Below are 22,925 nucleotides of genomic sequence, written 5' to 3' on the forward strand. Positions count from 1 at the left end.
TCCCTCTCTTAACTTGCTCTGATGTTGCAGCAAAACCTGTACCCAGGTTTTATGCATCTCTGAGTATTGCACTTGTGACTTTCAAGATAATTTTTCCCTCTACTGCCCACAACTTTGAGTAGAAGGTGTGCGGAGGCAGGAACGTCATAGAATGGAAACGTCATAGAAGGCACAGACAATGGATGAGCCAAATTTTCAGAGGCCTCTGTGGAAAAGGTTGCAGAATGTGGGAATCTAGATGAATCCTTGTCATTCTACTTCTTGCCCTTGTTTCTCTTACTCTCACCTACCTCTGATCTTTAAACTGCTTCTACTGCTTCCGTGAATTTTCTCTTTTAAGGCCCTCTCTGCTTAGCACCAGTTGGATGCTGATGGCAAAGCTGAATGCAGGGGGTGTTCCCAATACAGGGTGAAATTGCAGATGTGTGAGGGTCTGACTGTATCTCAGTTGAAGCATCAAAATAAATTGTTGCACAGAAGGGTACATCAAGGATATTAAACCCCTTCAAGCTTTCTGCCAAATTACTAGTATTTCTTTACAATAAACTGGAGGGTAGAGGCAGGGAAAAGTGGACTGTAAAAAGCTCCCCAAACAAGTAAGCAAATGCTCAGCAGGAATATAGTAGTTGTCCTTGTCTAGAAGGTGAGTGAATTACAATGAAACCATTAGGTGCTACAGTATTGTTAATAATATCTAGTGGTTTTTAAAAAAAATAGTTTATCCTGTTTTCTGGTTAGGGAAGTCCCAGGTAAGGGGGGTTGTGGTGGAATTCTGGTATTAAAAATGTTACCTGCTGCTAATTTAATTCTTTTATTCTTCCTTAAACTCTGTTAGAGACTTTTGTGGGAAGATTAGTGAAATCATCAGAGAGCAGATTTGTTGTTGGTGCAAAAGTATGCGTGGCTGTGTAAGTCACTTGGCATGGGGAAAGAGCTATGCAATACACAACTGCTTGAAAACTGCTCATGTGGAAGCTGCAGGAGAGTTATTTTTTAGTGTTCTCATCCAGATTTGTGGGCTTTGCAGAAGCAAGGAAGTATTTGTTGTCTCAAAGGTGACACCTTGCTTGTAATGATGCCTTTACCAAGACTATTTACTGGTTTGTGTGTGTGAATGAACAAAGCTATAGATAATAATCAGATAGCCATGGAACTGAACGTTCAGCATGGTGAGGTGATAATAATGAGATGGTAGTGAAAGTGAACATTCAGTGTTGTGAAGCATGATAGCTGTCCTTGTATCTTTGCAGTTCATTGTAGGTTGGGCAGTAAGTAAAGGCATCAAGAAAACTCGAATACTTCAAAGAGGAGCTGTGCAAGTCCTCTCTGTAGGGTATTTGTGTTGAATTCTTAGATCATTGAAATCTATCCATTTGCTTGGCTTTACAAGACAGAAAGCTGTTATCACTTGTTTTAGCCGTGTTAGTGTTACCTTGTCACCATAATGCTCTTTGTGTCTGAATGTGTCCTGTTCAGTTCTGAGCAGCTTTAAACCAGTGTGAATTTCAGTCTCACAGCTGATTGTCTTCAAGTGACACAATACTTGAAATAAATGTGAATTACAAAGAGCACTTCACATACACTGGGGGAAAATGACAGTTTTTCAGTCTAATGGGGAGGGGATTTTATGATGTCTGCACATTGCCATTAGGAAGAACAACAGAGTTATGAATGTCCATCTGGTAAACAACATACTGAAGGAGAATCTAAGTCATAGTAAGCAAATAACCAGTTTATTAATATGAGTAAATAAAATGTTCCATGATGAGTGAATGATGAAATCTTACCTTTTGGATACCAGGGAAACAAAACATTGTCATCACTCTGTTTGTCACAGATGTGCCTCACACCTACTATCTCTTGTGCACGGTGCAGGGTCTTGCCCAAATTACAGTGCTAAACATCAGAAATGCCAAATCTGTTTTCTTCAGAAAACTGTTAGTGACAGAGGAAAATCCATATACAATTTCTATTATTATAGAGACGTACTGGAATTCTAAACAAATTTAGCTTGAAAAAGAAAAAGGTTTAAGAGATTGTTTATTTCTTGATACAAATACGTTTTGAGACTTAGCATTTAGTGACAAGGATAACTGTAGATTGTATGGTACCTGTAAAAAATCCTTGTACTATGTAACCAGCATGTTAGTTGCTCCAGCTTCTTATGTTGTATCAAACAAGATCCTGTATAGGAACAGATACAGAACATAAAGCAAGTTAGCACTACAGCAGTCAGAGTGAAAGAAACTGCAGTAGCTTATCAAGAATTTATGTTTCAGAGTTTTCATTTGGCAGATTTATTTTACATGGGAGGTGTTCTTCTATCTGTTATTGGAGATTTAGGTCCTATATTGGTATTTGATTGCTTATCCAATAGCATTACTGTATTTTTTTATAAATGAATCAGTCTTGCGAAGAATTACAACTTTCTTGGGCTCAGTGAAAAGATAGCTTTTTGAATAAAATAATTTAATATTTCTGGTATGTTTCCTGAGATTTATTTGTAGAATCTGTTTGAGATCTCTTTTTTTTTCCCTAACTCTCGTATTTCATTTTTTCTGGATTTTATTAAAAGCCACAAATATTTTACTTTAAAATTTAGATGAGTTGTTTTACTTAGTCTTGCTAGGCAAGAATTAATATGTTCTTTCTATGTTAATGGAATATTTTTTACTTTTTTTTTTGCATTTTTGGTTTTCTTCTATTATGCTAGGATTTGTGATTGTAAGCACAAATTTATTGCAGTAGTCTTGAACTCTAAATAGCTATGCATATGGTTGTCTGTGTTATTATGAAAATCTCCTTCAAAGGCTGTGCAGACATTTCTGCCAATGAAGTTAAGTTTATTTGTGATTACTTGCATGAAGGTGCCAAGTGCACAGAAATATGTACTCAATTAATTTTGTACACCCAGGATAGCTCTTCTGATGCTGATTAAGTTTTTCACAGAGCAAGAGGTGTAGCTACGTACAACTACAGGAAAACTATGCAGCAAATGAAAGCTCTTTAAATCAAGTGAAGAAAAGGAGAGAATAAGAAGAAATCCTCATTTAAAAATTCCTAGAATAAATAACCTGCTGATTGTTTGTAGTAAGAGCACATGTGATTAGAGCAAAGGAGCTTGATGGCTCCCACATCTCTTGGAAGATCTCTTGGCTTTAGTTGAATTTAAGTTAGTTGGCTGAGTTAAAGAAATTTGGTGAAATATAGAGGTCTGGAATCTTTCTTTCCCTAACCTTAATATTTATTTGTTAAAGAATAAGCCTTCACAGGGTTAGTGGTTAATAGGCTAGTGCTCAAAGTGCTGTCACTTACAAAAGATAAAGTATTCAGGTACCTATGGGTGTAAATTACTGAATTACTCATAAATAATTATTAATAAAATTGTGCTTTTTCAATTTCAGAAGATTTTATGTATTACTTGTTTTTTAATAGTAATAATGTTAGTAATTAAAAGTTTAGGAAAATATTTTTTGTAACTGGATACCAGGGTTACTTCTGCCGAATGTATATTTTTTGTTCTTTTTTTGATAGTCTTGTTAAGCATGGGGATGTGTGCTTGGATGCAGAGGAATGTCCATGTTCATGGAAAGGAAAGGAATACTTCCCAGGTGACAAAGTAATTTCTTCCTGTCATACATGGTAAGCAGAGATCTGTTTAGGTGATTGTTTAATTCTAGTTGTTTATTTATGGCTTTATTATTTCTTTACAATTTTTAATAACAAATTTCATACCAGATTCTGGTAAATCTATTTGGGAATTTTTGTTTTAGAAAAATATTTTTTTTTTCTTACCAGCGTAATTCAAATTAATATTCCATGGCCAGTGCTCCAAAGTACTGGTAAAATGCTTAAAATATTACATCTAAGTGACATTTGTTAAAGCTTTCTGCTTATTAATTTTCACATTTAGCATTGAATCTGAGCAGTCTAAGGACCCAAACCATAATCCTATGTCCATAAGTATACAGCTATTAGAATGATAATCTAAGGAGAATACTGAGCAACGTCATCTGCTGAGCACAGTAACAGATAAATTGGTTGCCAATTTTGTGTGCGTGTGTGTAACTGATGAATCAATTGGCTTTTAAAGGAGGTTTTCCAATAGACATGGGTTGATAGGGTCACTCAAATACATGTGGAAAAATTCCAGTGTTGTAATGCGGCACATGACCTATAGCTACATTACTCTGCAAAGTTTCCTTGAGCACTCTCAACAGAAAGTGGTACATGACCATGATAATAAGCTTTACAAGTGCTAAGATATGAAAATATACCCCATCTGAATGATCCAGAAACAGACTTGTTTCTTGATGGTCCCTGCCTGTTTTCTTCTCTAACCACTGTTGGATGTTGCAAGCTGGCACTGAGTAGCATGATTTGCATTACCAGAGCTTCAGAAAAATCAGGTGTAGTGTCAAGCATCAAGATACCATGGTAGCCGTGTAGGCTCCAGCCCATCAGAAAGCAGTTCCTTCCTTTTGTCCCCTTCTTCTAGCTTACCAGGAACATTTAACTGGTGCCACCTGGTAAACTACTGCTCCTGGCCTGCACAGCTCAGTATAGCCCAGTACAGTGAAGGCTTGTCCAGTCAGCACTAGTCACTGCCTTGTCTGGATGTCGTTGCCCCCTCCAGCCTTGTGCTGACTGCCTACCTCTGCCTCTCGTCAGGTCCTCAGTATCTGCTCTAGAAGATATTTGTAGCCCTTTGGTCGACTGGTGAAGCGACTTACAAGCCATCTCCACTGGGCAGGCAGGTAAAGCGAGCCGGGTTATTCACCCCTTTACTTCCAAAGACCTCTCCAATTGGACCTGGTGTGGGATTGCTTGAATCAGAAAAAAACTACTATATCCCATTCAATCTGTATGGGACTTCACCAAAGGCAGCAGCAGCAGCAGTGCAGGCAGAAAGACACTCACTGGATATTTAGCCTTCGCTCTTTTTTGTCTGAGGCCAGGCCCATTAATTAATTTACAAATCATTTAGGCTGCTATGGCTTTTCTGGTCTTCCAGATCTGGAAGCAGAAACAGATTAAGTGATAATAGCTTTTTGGCAATCAGTTGTCCACTGACAGATGGGAAGTCTGAAACAAGTACTGTTTGATAGAAAGTATATAAAGTTTTTGGGAGTGCTGTGTGTGTATGCAGGAGTGTATTCCATAGGCCAAGAGAAATGTGCATTTTTGCTTGTGCAAAGCATGAGAGCACTTCTGTGCAAACAAACCCACTTAGGCTTTCAAGGCAGTTATAATGACTTTAGTATTACGTAGCACTCAGAAATAGTGTGTGTTGATACTAAGTATTATTTGTATGTGATGTACTATTAGCAACATAACTCTCCATCTGATTTGTCCATTGAATAGTAAAATGGCAAGTAAAGTAATTAATTAAATTGGCAAAGCTACCAATGCAGTGCCAGGAATTTTCAGCCCAAGCTTCAGGGTATGTCTGAATTGTGGGCTTAGGTTTCCCAAGTTTGGTGTTCAGTTGTTAGCATGTGCTGGTGAGTTTAAACACAAAATGTTATTACACTAACTGAAAGTATCAGAGCAGTATTTTGGTGCTGTGTGAGGTATGATGAGTGGTGCAGTTAGCTATGCTGGTTTGCTGTCAGACATTGAGACCATTGAGCAAATGCTGGTTAGTCTCTGGGGGATGCTGAATTGGGCCTTATGTGTTCTTAAGTACTTCTTGGAAATATTTTTTTTTATAAAGCTAGCCAAAGTTTGGAAGGTGCTAGTAGCTCTGCTTTTCCAGCTAGGACTGTAGGTTCTGATAACTAAATGTTAGTTTACTTTGTATGAAACAAGAATGGTGCAGAGGACTGAAGACATTGTGTACCTCCTACGCCCTTCCTTCCGACTGTAAATGTGTTAAGACTGCTGAAAAAGAATGTATACAAAGGAGCTTCCTACTCTTTATATGTCAAGAACTGTTTCTGCATGAGCCTTTAACAGACCAATGTGTGGAGGAATATTTGAGTAGACCAAGAATAAAACTGAAATCTACCATCTCACAGAAAGCATGAGAAGCAGCTTTCATTCTTTCAGTCCAAGTATAATTTCTATTTGCCTCCCTCTCCATCAGCCTGATTAGGTTCCTGCCTTAGGTACCACTTTAAGGTGACTGGAGTTAGCTGGATGAGTCCTGCTGCTGTCTAATTGTGCTTTGGAACGGCAAATGCTTTTCACGTGTCATACTTTTAACTTATTTTAACAATGTGCTTAGTGTATTTATATATACGTAGTTATACAAAACACAAATAATGGGCCAAATCAATGATGGGGTAAGTGGAGTCTTGAAAATCTAGCAAATTACTCCAGGCTGGTGCAAGTTATGTGGTTAGGGAACAGAAGAAAATGTGATGCTGCTAAGTAGTTGGAGATGCCTGGATTTTCTAGATAATTGCTGCTCTTCTGAAAACAGTGGTGTGCTGATGCCATGATAGCAATGTGAACTGGAAAGGAAAAGTTATACTGACAAAAAGTTATACTAACAAAAAACTTCATACTGCTTGTTGCTTCAGTATATGAGATGCCAAACGTTAGTGATTTATCAAGTATTTCCATAAGTGAGATTAATACTCCAGTTGTAAAATGCAAAGCATTTATTTAATCAGGAAATTAAAAATTCAGTGTTTTTGAAAATAAACTCAGATATGTGCCAAAATTATATCACAAGCTATTTTTAGTTTAACCTATATTTATAAATACACTGTATTTACATAGTCTCCTGTGTTGTGCCAGTACAACTGTCTGCAGGGACGGATGCTGAATGCAGCTGAGAACTGTGTATACTGTGTATAGTAAAGCTATACCAAAACACCAGCTCTGCTGTCTTTATCAAGTAACGTTTCTTAAGTGTCCAGGTGATTTAAAAACATAAAAAAATAATTAAAAAAATGTTTTGTGGATACAAGGAATGAAATTCTATCCATTATTCATAAATCTTATGTCGTTTCTGAGAATGTTGTTTAGATTGCAAGAGAGTGATGCAGAAAGAGACATAGTATCCAGTTCTGCAAAGCCTGGTTCTTAGGCAATTACAAAGCAAAGATAATTCATGAAGTTCTGAACATTCACCTAGTGTATGTGTGATGAAAGCATTTTGACTAAGGTGACCACAGACAGAACTTGAACTATTCTGGAAGCCCTTGAACTGTTAGACTAGGGTTTGGGTATGATAATAGCCCGACAATCCAAAACAGTGTCCTTTTAAGGAACCAAAACAGTGCTACTAATTTTTTTCCTTTGTATTTTTGTGAAATTCACTTCCAAGCAGAGGGTGCATAAAGACTGTACCAATAGGACACATTACTTATTTATTCTGAGATTCAGCTCATGTAGAAACAAATGGTCTGTGAGATGCTGAAAAAGAAAGCTTTAGCCTTGTGGCATATTATTCTCTAGTAACTCACATCAATAAATTGTATTACTTTGGGTGGCATTATTTGTTTTCTTGTTTCAGTGAAAGAAATGTCCTTTTGGTGTCTTTATTTTCTGGAAGGTACAAATTCTAACACAGACTGCATAAGTTCAATATGCACTTTTTTTTTTTTCCTAGAGAATCAATTTATACTTGCTTCTTTTAACATTTAAAAAGGCTTCTGTCCACAGTCATCATACTTGTGTGTTTTGTATTTTTGCTTCTCAGCTGTAATCATTTGTCTGCGGTTACAGTTGATATTACCATGATTTGTCATACATTTTTCAGCATTTGCCAGCATGGATCATTTCAATGCACCTTCCATCCTTGCCCATCAATGTGTACTGCGTATGGGGATCGGCATTACAGAACATTTGATGGACTAACTTATGACTTTGTTGGAACTTGTAAGGTTTACCTAGTTAAGGTGAGACTCTTTTTTAAAGCCTCTCTAAACCTGGATTTTAAAACTACTTGTCAAATGCTACCCTTCTACTTAATTCCTATCTGTACATTTTAGAGTCCTACATTCTGTTTTTTAAGCTTTCATGCTGTTTAGATTTTGAATAATACATGGCATAATAATTATACACTGAAGTATCTGCTGATTGAACTATGTAACACACATATTTATATTACTATATTTAAAAGTGACCATTTCTTTTTTATCTTCAGGGTACTTCTTCAACCAGTCTTTCTGTTATTGTAGAGAATATTAACTGCTTCAATACTGGAATGATTTGCAGAAAGAATGTTTTCATTAATGTTGGAAAATCTTTTTTAATATTTGACGATGAAACTGGAAATCCTGTAAGTTTCAGTCTTTAACACTGATCAGAAGGTAGCGTATGTACTTCTCTGAGTGGTTTTTCCTTTTGTTAGCAAAATCTCACTGTCTCTTAAGCAGCAGAGGCGTAAATACATTTACTGTGAATGCTGATCATATCTGGGTTGTTCAATGGAAGCCTTAAACAAAATCTTGTCTATATTTAACAAAAATGTTAGATAAAGTGATTGTGGCTCTTTTGTTTAGACCTAATTGCTGTTTAACATCTTAGGAAAAATCCAGATATTCTGAAGTCAGTGGGAACTGCTAATTCCTCTAGAACTAAGAGTTTAGTGTGGTTTGGAATGTAAAGGATGAATATTCCTATAGAGTTGTAAAAAATTAATTTCAGTCCCTGGTATGCTCTCCACAACCTGATTTTCTTTTTTGTTTTGGTCAGACTGGAAACTCGATTGCTGTAAATATTTAGTATTTTTTAGTAGTTTTAGTACTATTTACAGTTTATAGGCTGATATAGAAAAGAAATTGTGTCTTTTAGTATAAGAAATTGTGTAATTAAACCAGACATCTTAGTCCATGCTACAAATAATTTGGAATCTGGTCGTTGCTTTATGTAAATAAGATGGCAATCTCTGGACATATTTAAGCAATTTCTTATTTCAGGAAGTTGCTCCATGCATCTTTATACCTACCTGTATTCAAAACCAGCATGTAGCTAAGACCTTCTGAATGCAAAGATGTATAACTAAGTGAAAATCATAATCAGGAATCTTAAGACTGTATTTTAATCTCTGAGATGAACCATTAACAGTTGCTGTTATGCATCCTGTAAATTTCATATAAAATTAACTTTTAAAATAGGAAAATCATGGAAATGCAACACAGTTCACGCTCAAAATCCAGACCACTTTTGTTTAAGCATGTATCTCTTGGTGGTCTCCTGTCAGTTTTTGAACTTCTGTCCAAGAACTGTGTCATTCATTCTACTTCAGAGTTTCATTTCCTGTTAAGCGAACATTTTGTGAGACATTTCTTCCATTATACATTGCCTTGTTTTGTTTTGAACAGAGCTTATCTAGTTACATAGACAAACTACAAACAATGCAGTTATGGAAAGCTGGATTTTTCACTGTTGTTCATTTTCCTCACGAACACATCACTGTTCTTTGGGATCAGAGAACAACAGTTCATGTCCAGATGGGTCATCAGTGGCAGGTGAGTGGAGCTCAACACTCTTATTGCCATTTCTTTGAAGTACTTATGTAAGTCTTACTTAATAAGACATGTTATCATTATTCAGTGAATAGAAAATGCGTTAGAAATCACGGAGGAGTTCAGTGGCTGAATCAAGGACAGAAACGTTCAGCCACCTTGTCAATTAAAATATTCCTTCTCATTTACTTTTTTGTATTCATTATTTACTGTCTACCTTCTGTAACAGCAGAAACAAATATCCTTGAGGCAACAGCCTCCTGCAGTACTCATTGCTTATATTCTGGAGTATTATTTTGGTGTTATTTTGCTGCAGCATAAAAAAGCACATAGCTAGCAAACAAGCCACTTCTCTGAACAGAAGATCAGCTCCTTTCTCAAAGGCTTGGAGGTACTTAGTTGAAAGGGAATAATATTGATGTTGTCCAAATAAAAGGTTTTCCATAGCTTTATTATCACAAAGACCTGAACTGTTTGGACTGAAATGTAGCAGAAAGTATCAAATCCGGACCAATTTATAATTAATTCCTGAAGACAGGAACTTAAGAAGCAAGATTTGAAAACAGTTGTGGCTGGTAGTGTTTTGTGTCACATGGAAATATGTTTTTATTTATATATATATATATATGTATGTATATACATACATTTTTTCTTAATATATATCATTCCCTCCCATCCCCTAGGGTGCATTGACTGGATTATGTGGAAATTTTGATTTGAAGACAGTAAATGAATTAAGGACTCCAGATAATTTTGAGTTAACAAACTCGCAAGAATTTGGAAACAGCTGGTCAGCTGTTGAGGTATGTGGTAAAACTAATAAGTTTGCTAGTAGATTTTTTGCCAATACATCATATAATTTATTTAGAATGAAATCAGCAAATAATTCCTGGAAGTATCAATCATGCAGCAATGCAAGTGGCAATATCACTGGTTCTTACAGATATCATAATTCATTAAGAAAAAGTAGTCACCATTTTTTTCTACACAGTGCTATAGTATAGAGAAAAATGCTGAACAATATTCTGAATGTTTTGAAAGATGTTTGAACAGTAGCCATTTTTTTAAATAATGGAAGAATTGAGGGTTTACTTTAGAATATATAGCCAGTTTAGCTGATCTTTCATAGCTGGGAAATACTTAACGGTGAAGCCATAACAGTGGAAAGAAGTAATAGTCTTTCCATATGCTGTAAAGTTAAAAATTGAACTTTTTTAACATCATGTGTCTGGTTGCATTCGTAGAAGTGTCCCTTCCTAGTAGCTGGAGTAAAAAGATCTGATTTCCGACATGTTAGAAAACATACAATGTCTGAGTGATCTTTGTTGTTTATGGAAGTTAGAATATGCAGGTAACAGAACTGCAGACTGGGACTGCATGGCAGCTCTATTTAGACCTATACGTACGTAAGTGTTGTTTTGCTGCTCTCAGAAAAATGAAACATTTCTTCAGATTGTGTACTTTTCTGTGGATATGCATCCCCTTTTGATTCCATATCTTAGTCTGGTTTTACTTTCATAAATGATGTAGTTATTTTTTTTGTTTATCTCTCTTTTTAAAAAAAAAAAAGAAAAAGAAAACTGCACAAAGTGCTTATGAAACATGTTTCTTACCTTGATTTTACTTTCTGGTTAAGTGTGTTGACAGCTCTGACATTCGAAATCCATGCAGTCTGAATCCCCTTAGAGAGCCATTTGCCAAGAAGGAATGTGGAATACTGTTAAGTGAAGCATTTGAAGCTTGCCATCCAGTGGTGAGTTGTTGTCCTGTATAGAAAGTTGTTAAGGTGAACCTGTCACTGGAGAGAAACTTTGCTCTTCATCTTGTCTTCCATAAAATAATAACTTGTACTCCTGTAGCAAAAGAGAACACAAAGAAAGTCTAATTGATATCTTCTTATTCTAAAATGTCAGTGTTTAACTGGACTATCTGCACTTAGCTGCTCTAGACAGTAAGACACTTCAGAACCAATTTAGAATTCTGCAGGATGTATAGTCCTTTTAGTCTCCTCTGTAATTAATACAGGCAAAATTACACCAAATTTGTGTTACCTTTTTTGTCATCCCAAGCACTAGTTGCATAAGCACAGGCACTTGCTTTATTTTGCTCAAATTATGTATTACGTAGCACACGTAGTTTCTTCTAGGCAGTATCAGATGGTAAGAACTAATTCCTAGAGAAAAATGTATACATGTGGAATATAACGTATCTGAAGATGTTCAGGTGTTGAAACTGTGTGCATGGCTTAAAGAGTGTGTCAGAATGGTTCCTAGGGGGAAAGGGGATTTCATATGAAAGACAACCAGGACTCCTGCAGGGTTGCTTTGTATATTATTTTGGAAGAAAGCGGAAGCTGATGTTGAACTTTTATTAATGTAACATTAGTTTAGTCTACTGTGTAAGGTAGGTAGCAAGTTCCTTGTTAGTGTGTAAATGTTACTCAAGTGTAATTTCATGTAGAATGTGTAACAATTCAGCAAGTGAATTGGCATTGACAGTTTTCTTTGAAATATTGTCACTTTAGACTTCAGAATAATCTAAGGGGAAAAATCACGAATTGACCTGTCAAATTATCAAATAATATGAAGAGAGTGAACCACCCTCACATGAAAAGAAGTGTTTTGCATCTAGTTTATTATTTCTTACATTTTACATATATCTAACTTCATTAACACTTCTAGGATTTATTGATTCGTCATCAGTTTTGAGAGAGTTTCTTTTATTTTTCTAAGCTGGTTTGTTGTTTATTATGGTTTAAATATTACAAAACCATACAAAACACAAGCTCATATTCACATCTTAGTGTGCATATTCATAATAGGTCATTGATTTCATAGTGTTACTAAGTATTGTACAATATTTTGTGATGTGTTCTAGTAAACTGTTTCTAATGTTTTTCAGGAAACATTTAAATTTAAAACTTTAATACTTCGAATTCTTGCATATTAATTTTGAAAGACTTATAGCTTTGTATTGAGGTGATTGTTGCCAGTGTTTGTACGAATATTTATATTTCCAGATTGATGTCACCTGGTTTTACTCAAACTGCTTGACAGATACGTGTGGTTGTAACCAAGGAGGTGACTGTGAGTGCTTCTGTACGAGTGTATCAGCATATGCCCATCAGTGCTGCCAGCATGGAGTTGCTGTAGACTGGAGGTCCCCTAGAGTGTGTCGTAAGTTTACTTAACTGGCATTGCCAGCGGCTGCCACTGTCTGCATTCATGAGGCCCAGACCTGAAAAATCAATTGCACTGAGTTGACTGGGGCCAAGAACTGAGTCACTAAGCCACACTGGTAGGAAGATGAGTGGGTGCCTCTCACTGCCCTCCCATATTCATTTTGGTCTAGCTGGATTAGGTGCTTTTTTCCATCTTTGTGGGTGGTACTCCTCTATTTTTAATTCCTTGTCCTACGGTGTGAAAGGAAAAGTCATGGGAAATCTATATTAAGATAGGCATGCTTCCCTCAAAGCGAAGCTACAAAGTTAACAGCTCAAGTAATTTCCATCTTCAGGAGGACCTAACTTCTTAACAGGGTCTAGGCAACAGAGCTGCCTTACTACTGCCCTCAGAGCAAGCATGAAATAAAACAATTAGGTTTTTAAGCAGGACTTTGTCAGTACCTTAATATCCCTATGCAACAATGCTTAGAAGTCTTAAAAATATCTGAGGCACCTACTGCAAAGGCCTAACAGGGGACGGTCATTTCCCTAAAGAAGTTATAAAAAAGGGCAAGATAGAAAGAATGAACAAGCATTTTTCTGACTTCACAGTTGCAGGGAGAAAGTTTGCAGGTTGCTCAAAGTTACACAGCCAAGGAGTGAGAGGGTTACTTTTAATTTTTGATAGAAATGGGACGTGTGTTAGTGTGAGCATGGAAAGACAACAAAGCTTAGTTGTAACCACTAGAGGTCACAAAAAGACAGCTGTAGGTATGTGAGCCTAGTATTTCCTGCAAGAAAGCAATGTTTTATTTATATTTATGTAGTTTAAATTAATATTTTATTTAAAGCAGTAAAGAAATTATTTGGCAATAATTTTTAATACATGTTTTTGAATGATCTAACTTGTCCAAGCATTTGACTTACCCTTTAATTGTAAAGAATAACAGCAAACCTGTTTATCTGCAGAATGCCTGCAACTGCATTTCTTTTCTTTTTATTTTTTTAGCTTATGACTGTGAATATTTTAACAAAGGTAAGTCCTGAAGGAGCTGATAAAATTTCAGTAGAATCTTTTGTTTCTTTATGTAATTTAGTACTGTAAAAATAATTGTGTTAATGAAAACACTTGTGAATGATATATTATTGAAATAGTCAAAATTGTGTTTTACTGGATTACTTTGCTTATTCAAGGGCTTTTAATTTTGTAAATTTTTTTATTCACGAGTCTTTCCCAAGAACTAATTTTTAACTAATTTTCTTTGCGTTTATGGATAATGATTAAACTAGTAAATCATTAAATAGTTAATAGACTATTCAACTCATGAGTGCTAGCTATGCAACTTGCTTATGGCATGCTGCAGTTCCAAACTTATACCCAGTAGGTCTGTCAGACCAATTGTGAGTTCCTGTGCAGCCTTCAGAGGGAGCTAGCTCTTAAGATATTGCAACTTTTTGTGCTCAAATGGAGAATAACTCTTTATTTGGGCATGTCTGGCCTAGCTTTAAGTTCCTGAGCAACGAACATTGCTGCTGCAATAGAATGGCTCCAAAAAAGAGACGCAAAACTTGAACGAGGTGCTAGAGTAAGCGTGAGTCTTCACTGGGTGCTGTACTGCAGTGTTAACAGTGGAATCCGTATTCAGACTAATTTAAAGTTACATTGCGAGTGTCTGCATGGTTAGACATGGCATACATACAAGCACTGCAAGCCAGCCTGATGTGAGGAATGGTCAAGACTCCTGCTATTTATTCTATTACTCTTTTTATCAAGCTCATGTAGAAGCCTATCTATCCAGATGGTTTGTGATATTTTGGTCTTCTGTTAGACTCCATGTTGCAGCAGCTCACACCCAGAAAAATCTCAGAGGGGGACTGATTTTTAAAGTAGAAAAGACTGGTACGACATGCCAGGCCCAAACAATACGGCCAAAAAATCTGCATTTTCTTATATACTGACTACTGAAAGAATTTTGAGTGGGCCAGATTGCTAATGCAGTGGAATTTTACCTGAATCACTATTTAAGCCTCTAAATGAATTTAAGTAAAGTCCAGTTGAGTATAAAAGGTGATTGCAGTTTTACGTTTCCTTTTTGGTTTGGGGTTTGTTTTTTTTTTAATGAAATACAGTCTGATACTAGATAATCTTATTGCGTTGTAACAGATTGAAAATACAGTCCCTATGTCGTCTGTGGTAGTAGTGAAATGAGATGATAACGTGTACTTTTAAAGACTGTTACTATATTTACTTGTTACTGAATTCTCACTGGCAGAAATTAGTTGAAGTAGTGGAGAGTTGTGCATGTGACCAGCTTATAATAAACATGGTTATCATATATTTCTCACTTCATATCTTGCAACTGCTTGTGAATCTAGCTCATCAGTATTCAACATAGGATGTTTCAGAGCTGCCAGTGGGGAAAAAATAATGTCTATGCTGGTTTTCTTCTCTACCTCAAATATAGTAACATTCCTGAGAATTACTTATTTTTGGAGACAGGAAGTTTAAGAAATTGTCTTAAACCAGAGAGAGGTTTTCTCTATGTAACTTTATCAGAATGAAATAGTTCCAATCCTACTAGAAGCAGGAGCAGAAGCTTTTTATCTTTGGTAAGGGGAAATTTTCAGCTGGTAGCTGTGATTTCTTGAGTTTTGGATAGGCCTGAGATGTGAGACTTAAACATATAGTAACATTTCCAGAGCACTTTGATGTTTTAAGCAGGTTTTAAAATGTTTTACAACTCCCTGCACTGAAGGTAAGCAGATATTGTTGTACATGTTTAGCTAGTCATGGGCTTGTGTCCTAACTGGCCACCTGAATCTAAAACTCTGGTGGTAGTGGAGCCTCTTCGGGATATCAAAATTCTTAATACATTTTAAGATCAGGGAGAAGCAGTGTATGAGGGCAGGCTGCAAACAGCAGTCCAAACTTTAAACCTGTTGGAACAGATTTTAAGGGTCCATGGTATTAGCTGCAACTATCAGCTGAGAAGTTCTGGGACACTTCTACCTGACATGTAAGCTAGCCATGTCCTGGCTTGCGGGTAAAGTGGGTAGTGAGGTGAATTGCACAGGTGTGGCCTAAAATGCTTAGTTTTAACAGAGATGTTCACAAAACTAATTTCAAATAACATTTAAAAAAGAACTTTAAAATACTTTTCTTCAGTAAAATTGGAACTGAGCAAGGAGGTGTGACATTGTGAGTTTTGTGACATAATAACTTTGCATGCATTTTGCTTTTTTTACTTACAGGTAAAATATGACCTTTCCTTTGCTTATGATTTCTTACTGTCTCGCTTCCCAGTGGTTATGTTTGTATCTACACTGTTCAAGGAGTTCTTTGATATTTGATGACAACAAAATTTTATTCCCTGCAAAATGCCTCACACTTTTGGACACTAGTAAAAATGGTTTTAGGGAATAATAAGAAGTGCATAATCAGTTCAGACATATAAAATCACTATTTAGAGGGTACCCAGGGTGGTCTGTAGAACACTGTTTATTTCTAAACCAATGAGTCAGCTAACTTTAATAAATTGACTGTGAAACTTAAGTGGATGAGAAGGAGGGAAAGAAAAGGCTAATCATGAATCTTGAAAATTGAAACTAGGTATTTTGGATAGTTTTCAGAACGAGTGTTTTTGGTATTTTCTAGCAGGGTTTGGCTTTTATTTGGTTGTCATTATAGTTTAGTGCATGGCACCTAGACCTGTTTTCAGAGTGGAGAGATTTTGTTTTTCGTTGTGTGCTGTGTCATAGTATTTAAAGCTCAAGTATTCGTGATATTTGACATTAAAGATAATTCTGATTTTTGTTTCTCAACAGCTCTGGGAAAGGGCCCATACAAACTGGTCAGCTACGTGGATGGAGAATTTGTAATGACAGTGAATCTGGTGGATGGTGGTGTTTTCCCAGTGAGAGAAGAGGATATTGTTCCTGGACATACAGTGAGCTTTATGCTGACTTCAGGACTTTATAAACCCAAAGCACATGGTAAATAAGGCAGAGCAAATTCTGTTGATTATGAAGTTAAATTTAAGAATAGACCAGGATCAAAAAAATCTTTTCTTTGCCTGTCAGCTATGTTGTTTATTAAAATTTTCATTTGGTTTGTCTTAATTAGATGATTGTAGCTTTGTAAACAGATATTTTAATTGAAAAGAAACAGAGCCCCTTGCACCTTCAGAAACGCCAAACTGATGTTGTAACTCAATGTTCCAGGTATGTGTTGTGTCTCCCATCTTTCCTCTGGCAGAACTGGGACTTAGGAAAGAATGGGAGAGAAATGATACAAAAAAGTCATCCCTAATTCTTTCTTTGGCACCATTGCTTATTGTCTGCCCACTGGTACAGAGTTGCCTCTTGGCACTACCCTGGGCTGTGTAAGGGTCTGTACTGCAAATTTGTCTCCTTGAAGTATTGACTTAAATTTCCAGTGAAGGAATGTGTTGCTTATTCAGCAGACAAAAGATGTCTTGCACACCTTCAGGCAGGTGGAGAAACCTTACAAGAATATATTCAGCATTTTGTAACGTTGATTAAATGCTAGAGTTGTCTGCATGCACACCTTTAATGGCCACAGAGCACTTGAGTCACTATAGTCTTACTGCTTACAGTCCTCTGATCGGGTCTTTGGACAGCCTGAAGGTGGCTGTCTTTGTGTAATCAAAGAAGGGATATGGGTCAGTTGAAAAAATGACAAGCATTTGATTAGTAATACTGCTTTCTGTAGAACTGACACAAGAACTCATGTAACAGAATATCCAGGTCCAGATTTCTTTTATTAGTCATAGTTTTGAGACACTTGTGCATTGCGTTCAATTTGGAAAAGAAAGGTCAGTCCTGCAATTGAATTCCAGTATAAAAATCTCTGGCTCAGAATTTAACTTGGCAAATGGGATTTGTGCCTTATAGTCCCATTTGAGTTAACGGCATTTCATCATTTGGCCATGGAGGAATTTCTACGATCAATATGATTTTTTTTCATAGCCATGTTTTCATTTATATGACATTCTTGGTTCTTTGGTACCTCAGAAAAATGGATATGTTTTATAAATTTGGAACAATTTGTAGACAATGGAAAGTTTTGAGCATTGCACTGATTGGCTATATGGCAGGTGTTATAAATCACACTTGACAATCTATTGTTAGTTATCACATGGCTACATAATTAATAAAATGATATTGTAAGTGCCAGAACTATGTTTTTCAAATTGATTGAATTTCTTATGCTCAGAAAACAAGTTGGTGTTCCAAAACTGTTATACCAGAATGTCTATGTGCAATATGTTTAATAGAGATAATTTGTTTTCATGCATTCTTTTTTTCAAGAAATGCTACCCTGGCCTGGAGAGTTAGTTGATTTTACAGTAGTTTAATGACTACTTTCAAGAGAATAGCAGAGTTTACAGCAAAAGAGAATGAAATCATTCTGTGAGAAACAGATGCCTGTAACAGGCTTGAGATACGCCACTTTGCAACTGGTTGTATGAAAGTTTGCTTAAAATCAGCAATACTGTTTTCAGGATAAGGTATCGTGTGGGTATCTTTGTCAGAAAACAGACTGTGTTGTTAATATTCTTAGGGGAAGGGCTAGAGAGCTGACTGATTAGAAAGCTGAATGCAAAATACGTTTTTGTAACTGATTTTTGATGAAAGGCTGAGCTCTTACACTGTAAATTCCTGATGGTATATGTTACTTGTAAAGCTAGTCAGATGAAGTTTAAATTTTTATTGAATAAACGGCTTAGTGAAGGCCATACCCTGAAGTTCTGCTTGACTTCAGGGCTCTATTCCTTTATCCTTGTGGGCTTTTATTACTGTTGAATTCAGAATCTAGCACTCTGAAATCCTTATGTTGTATATTTTCTTACAAGATTAAGGCTATTTTCACTGCTAAGGGCAAAGTAAGCATTTATTTTTCATGCTTCTAATATCAGTAGTGGTATATCAGAATGACTTTTATTTATTATGCATATATCAGCAATTAAATGAGTTCTGTGTGGTTTCTTTCAGATTCCAGCTTGATTTCATTTGAAACAGCTGAGAGACCAAACTATTTTCTTCAACTGGTCTCCAATAATACTCTTGTTCTTTCTAAATGGAAAAAAAATGAGGAGTTTCACAACAGCTCTACATTTGTTATTCACAAGGATACATGGCTTTCAGGATACAGTTCCTTTGAGTCATTTGCAAAACCAGGATACTTCATCCACCTTTCAGACTCTTCAGTTGAGCTTTTGAAGTACCATCATTCAGAGGAGTTCAGACTGTCGACTCTTTTTAAACTTGTAGGTAGGTAATTAAAGTTGTATTTTATGAACAGCAGCTTGCTCCCTGTGAAAATGCAGGCTAAATGGCATTGATATTTTCAGAGTTTGGTTACTTGTACCCTACTTCACTGGGAGCTGTGGCTAATCTGTGACATGCAGGCTGAAAATAATCTCTGAGCTTTCTAGTGATCCTGTTTTCTTGTCAAAAGCTGTTAAATAGCCTCACACACAACTTCGCTATATTTGCTAACTGATTCACAAAAGAAATAGAAAAAACCCTAATGCATCTCTAATACATAAGATATAATGCATACTCTAATACTTGATGATGTTTTCTCCTCCGTTTCCTTTGATTGCCACCAAGAGAAACTTTTCCGCAAAGGGCATCCTCATCGCAAGCTTTGTCACCTCCTCAGAGGTCAGGCCATCCAGCACTAGGGACATTCCCTGTAGATTATACCTCTCAAACCTCATGTTTACTCTGAAAAACACCTCAACCTTTATCCACGTACCCAATCAGAGGGGCCTTTTGAAATGTTATCCCCAAGTTTTTCAGGTGCCGTCAAAGTGGAGATACATAACTCTTATTGGGGATCTAGATATCCATTTCCCTAATGTTTCTTGGACAGCTACAGCACTTGTATAAACAACATAGACTGCTGTGAGAATGTTTCTACCTACATGAGTGATTCCCATTCCTGTAATAGTAGTCCCATTCCAATCAGACATAAGGATCAGAAATATAGGAGATATTCTTAGGACCATGGTAGGAGGTGGATGCAGAAGTCGCTTCTACAAGAACTGATGACAAAAAACACACGTTAAATTCAAACCACTAATCGCTTAAGCTCTTTCTTTTTTATATTAGTAAGGAAAATAAATGTTTTCACATATTCTTAAACACTTGGGAACCATGTGCTGGAATGGAGATGGCCTTAGATGGCAAGAACAAAATGCAAGAAGTTATATCGGCCCATAAAATAAAGCAAAGCAGACTATTCATGAAACCATCATTTGCTTTAGCAGCTGCTTGTCTTGATAGATCAGGTATATCAAACACATTCATACAGCTTTATTTATGAACTTCAGCAACAACTATTACTTGCTGAAACCACTGGCCTTAATGTGGTTTATAGAATTCTGAAATCACTACAAGTATTTATGTTCTGAAGCTTTTTATTGTGCTATAATTTTAAATGCATTAGTAATGTGTTTATTCAGCTAGCAGGAGTATTTTAATAGGTATACCTAGCAATCCAGTTTTTTAAAATCAGTTGTTCAATTTCTGAAACTGAAATCTGTTTTATAAGCAAAGAAAGAAAAGAAATATTGTAACAAATTAAGCATGACCTGACTGTGTTTTACAGTGACCACATTGAATCTCAGCACAGACAAATCTGAAGCAGGCACTGACTTCTATGACATAAGAGGCCAACTGTATGCCTTGTGGAACTTCTTGTTATCAAAACATTGAATTAAAGTGTTAATGGTGGTATTGTGAATCTGCCCATGTTTTGTGGTGCATTATGCTGACAGCCTAATGCAGCTGTTGACTGGCACACTCCAACTTCAGAAAAAATGACAGATTTTGTCATTGCCAAATGCCTGTTGCCTCTTGACAAATGCTTGTAATCACAGAGCTGTTGAGGTTTTTGAATGGCAGAATTATAGAGCTAATGCTATTACCAGGATGTTCGTACAGCATTTCAAGCAAGGAACTTTTTTTTTGGACATAACAAAAATATCTCCTTAGTCTTTTATCTTTGAGACAGGAATGAAGAAGGTTAAAACATGTTCCAATTCTCAATGGTCATCCATTAACTCAGAGTGGTATGTCTTTTCAAGTGTGAAGTCTTTACCCTCTAGTCATTATACAAAAAAATCCTATCTATGCCAATGGAAAACTAAAAAAATTTACCTCAGCAAGTGGGATCAGATCAAATGATCAAGAGGCATTTCATTAATCACCACATCCGAGGGCTTGGGTTTCAGAGTTTTATAAGCAGAGAAACATAGGGCTTGAATCTTTCTCCAGTGTACTTTCACAAGGGCCAGCCTGCTGATGTAGGGTAATTACATGGTCTAAAAATACAGCAGCATTTGTTTAAGTTAATGGAAAAGTTACACCAGCTCCAGAGTGCACAGGCAAAAGCATATTGAGTTTCCTGCTGACTATTGTAAATGCTTTGCATATTAGATCAGAAACTCTTGAACCTGGAACAGCTATTCCTGCGGAATCAGAGGATAAATATTGGGAGCAGAATAATAGGCCCAGTAAATCCCCTTGGCCAGAAAGTTCCTCATGAGACTTCTTCATGCTCTGTGACGCACATTCAAGAGGAAGAATTTTAAATGACCTGATCACCACAGCAATAGATACATTTCTTTTTAAAGTCAGCAGACGAGTCACTTTTTCCAGTTTCGTAGCAATAAATATTTTCACATTGAAATGCTTCGACTATAAATTGCGCAGATATGATGGACTAACACTGCAAAGTATTTTCCATAAGAAGTCACTTCAGCTTTTAAATTGAGTTATTTTCATTGTGCTTTGATTTGTCTGCTGTCGTGTTCCCACAATCATTTGAGTGTTTGAATTAATAACTGAATTTCATGTCTAGAGTATACTTACAAAAAATACATTTTGAATTCTATACAGGAGCTTTTACTAGCAGTGGATTGGTATGCAGTCAATCAAAAGAAAGAATATACTTAGTCTTATCAGATGGGCATGCACAGAGGTGTCATGTAAAAATGATCAATTCACATTTGAAATTGCTGGAAAATCAGTGGATGTAGGGAGCTGATGACCTTTTAATGGATGTAACTGAAGTTTTCTTACCCTTCTTTAAAATAATGTGCTCACACTAGTTACCTTTTGCCTTTCATAGAATTATCATAGTATGCTTTACCATCTTAAGATCACTCTGAGTTAACTTTTTACATATTATAAAAACGTGACTTGTCCCGTATAAATTCAGACGCAAAATTCTTAATAATGTTACTTACGTGATTTAATAGTTAACTTGCTGTAAATATAGGGCTTCCCTTAGAGAGGATTTTCAATTAAAATCTCAAGATGCACTAGGTATATGCACACTGCTCAGAGGTATTTGTCAATGTTTAAGCTTGATACCACTGAGCATTTTTGGTTCCTTCAAATGTTTGTATCTTAATTAACTGAAACACATTCCAAAACACAATACAAAATGGAAAATTAAATTAGTTTTAATGAAAACCTTTTTATATCAAAAGCATCTTGCACTTGAGGTCAGTTTTATACATGATATCATTGACTCTTTTAACTTCAGCGTACTCTTACTGCGGTATCGCCATCCATAGGATTAATTTTCTAGAATATCCTGTTTTACTCGTAATGAGTTGCTCTTGAGTTTAATTTGAGCTCATATGCTTTGCCAGTCCAAAAGATCATGACAAGGGACCTGGGACTGGATAATGCTGGACAACTGCATTGTACCTGCAGATCCTGGGTATGTCACTTAAACATCTGCTCAGTAGCTCTTGGAATCAGACTGAGGTTACTGTAGAATTATAACATCTTTCCTTCTTATACCACAAAGAAAAGCATTTGACCTCCCATTTTTAACTGAATAAATAGGAGGAGGTTAATTAGTTACACTAACAAGATTATATTAATTAACATTGTAATAGTAAACTAAACCAAAAGTATTTGAGAGGTAGATAATTATACTTTGCTTTCAGTGATGTTTTTTGGGGGCACAAAGTTCAATTTTTACAATGATATTTGCTTACATTTCTCATTGCAGAAACTTAGAAGTCGTGGGCAGAGTTTGTTAGTAGTTTGTGTGTGTTAAGTGGGTAGATAGGATTTCATGTTTCTAAACTTGTAACTGAAGAGAAAGGCAATCTACGTTACTAAGCAGAGTTTTGCTGCCGTTATAAATAGAAGTAATTCTAAAGCAAATTTTGTTCATAACAGATTTTTCAAATCTTTCTTGAAAATTGCAAAACAGAAAAAGTGTCAGATGAGAATGAAAATCCAAATGTCTAATTTTTTCATTTTTTTTAAGCCTTTATTTTAAA

The 22,925-nt window shown here is 36.1% G+C and overlaps 1 protein-coding gene across 2 annotated transcripts in view; it reads left to right on the forward strand.

Annotated features, from left to right (window-relative positions):
* Positions 1–22,925, forward strand: part of OTOG (otogelin) — a 99,620-nt gene that overhangs the window by 39,705 nt on the left and 36,990 nt on the right. For both annotated transcript variants that reach the window (XM_069857689.1, XM_069857688.1), the window contains 9 exons: positions 3,535–3,642; positions 7,715–7,853; positions 8,102–8,236; positions 9,282–9,428; positions 10,109–10,228; positions 11,062–11,178; positions 12,445–12,601; positions 16,387–16,581; positions 18,604–18,882. In XM_069857689.1, the coding sequence (XP_069713790.1) occupies positions 3,535–3,642; positions 7,715–7,853; positions 8,102–8,236; positions 9,282–9,428; positions 10,109–10,228; positions 11,062–11,178; positions 12,445–12,601; positions 16,387–16,581; positions 18,604–18,882 (1,397 nt within the window). The remainder of the gene's footprint in view (positions 1–3,534; positions 3,643–7,714; positions 7,854–8,101; positions 8,237–9,281; positions 9,429–10,108; positions 10,229–11,061; positions 11,179–12,444; positions 12,602–16,386; positions 16,582–18,603; positions 18,883–22,925) is intronic.

Source organism: Phaenicophaeus curvirostris, chromosome 5, assembly GCF_032191515.1.
Source record: "Phaenicophaeus curvirostris isolate KB17595 chromosome 5, BPBGC_Pcur_1.0, whole genome shotgun sequence".
NCBI classification, from domain to species: domain Eukaryota; kingdom Metazoa; phylum Chordata; class Aves; order Cuculiformes; family Cuculidae; genus Phaenicophaeus; species Phaenicophaeus curvirostris.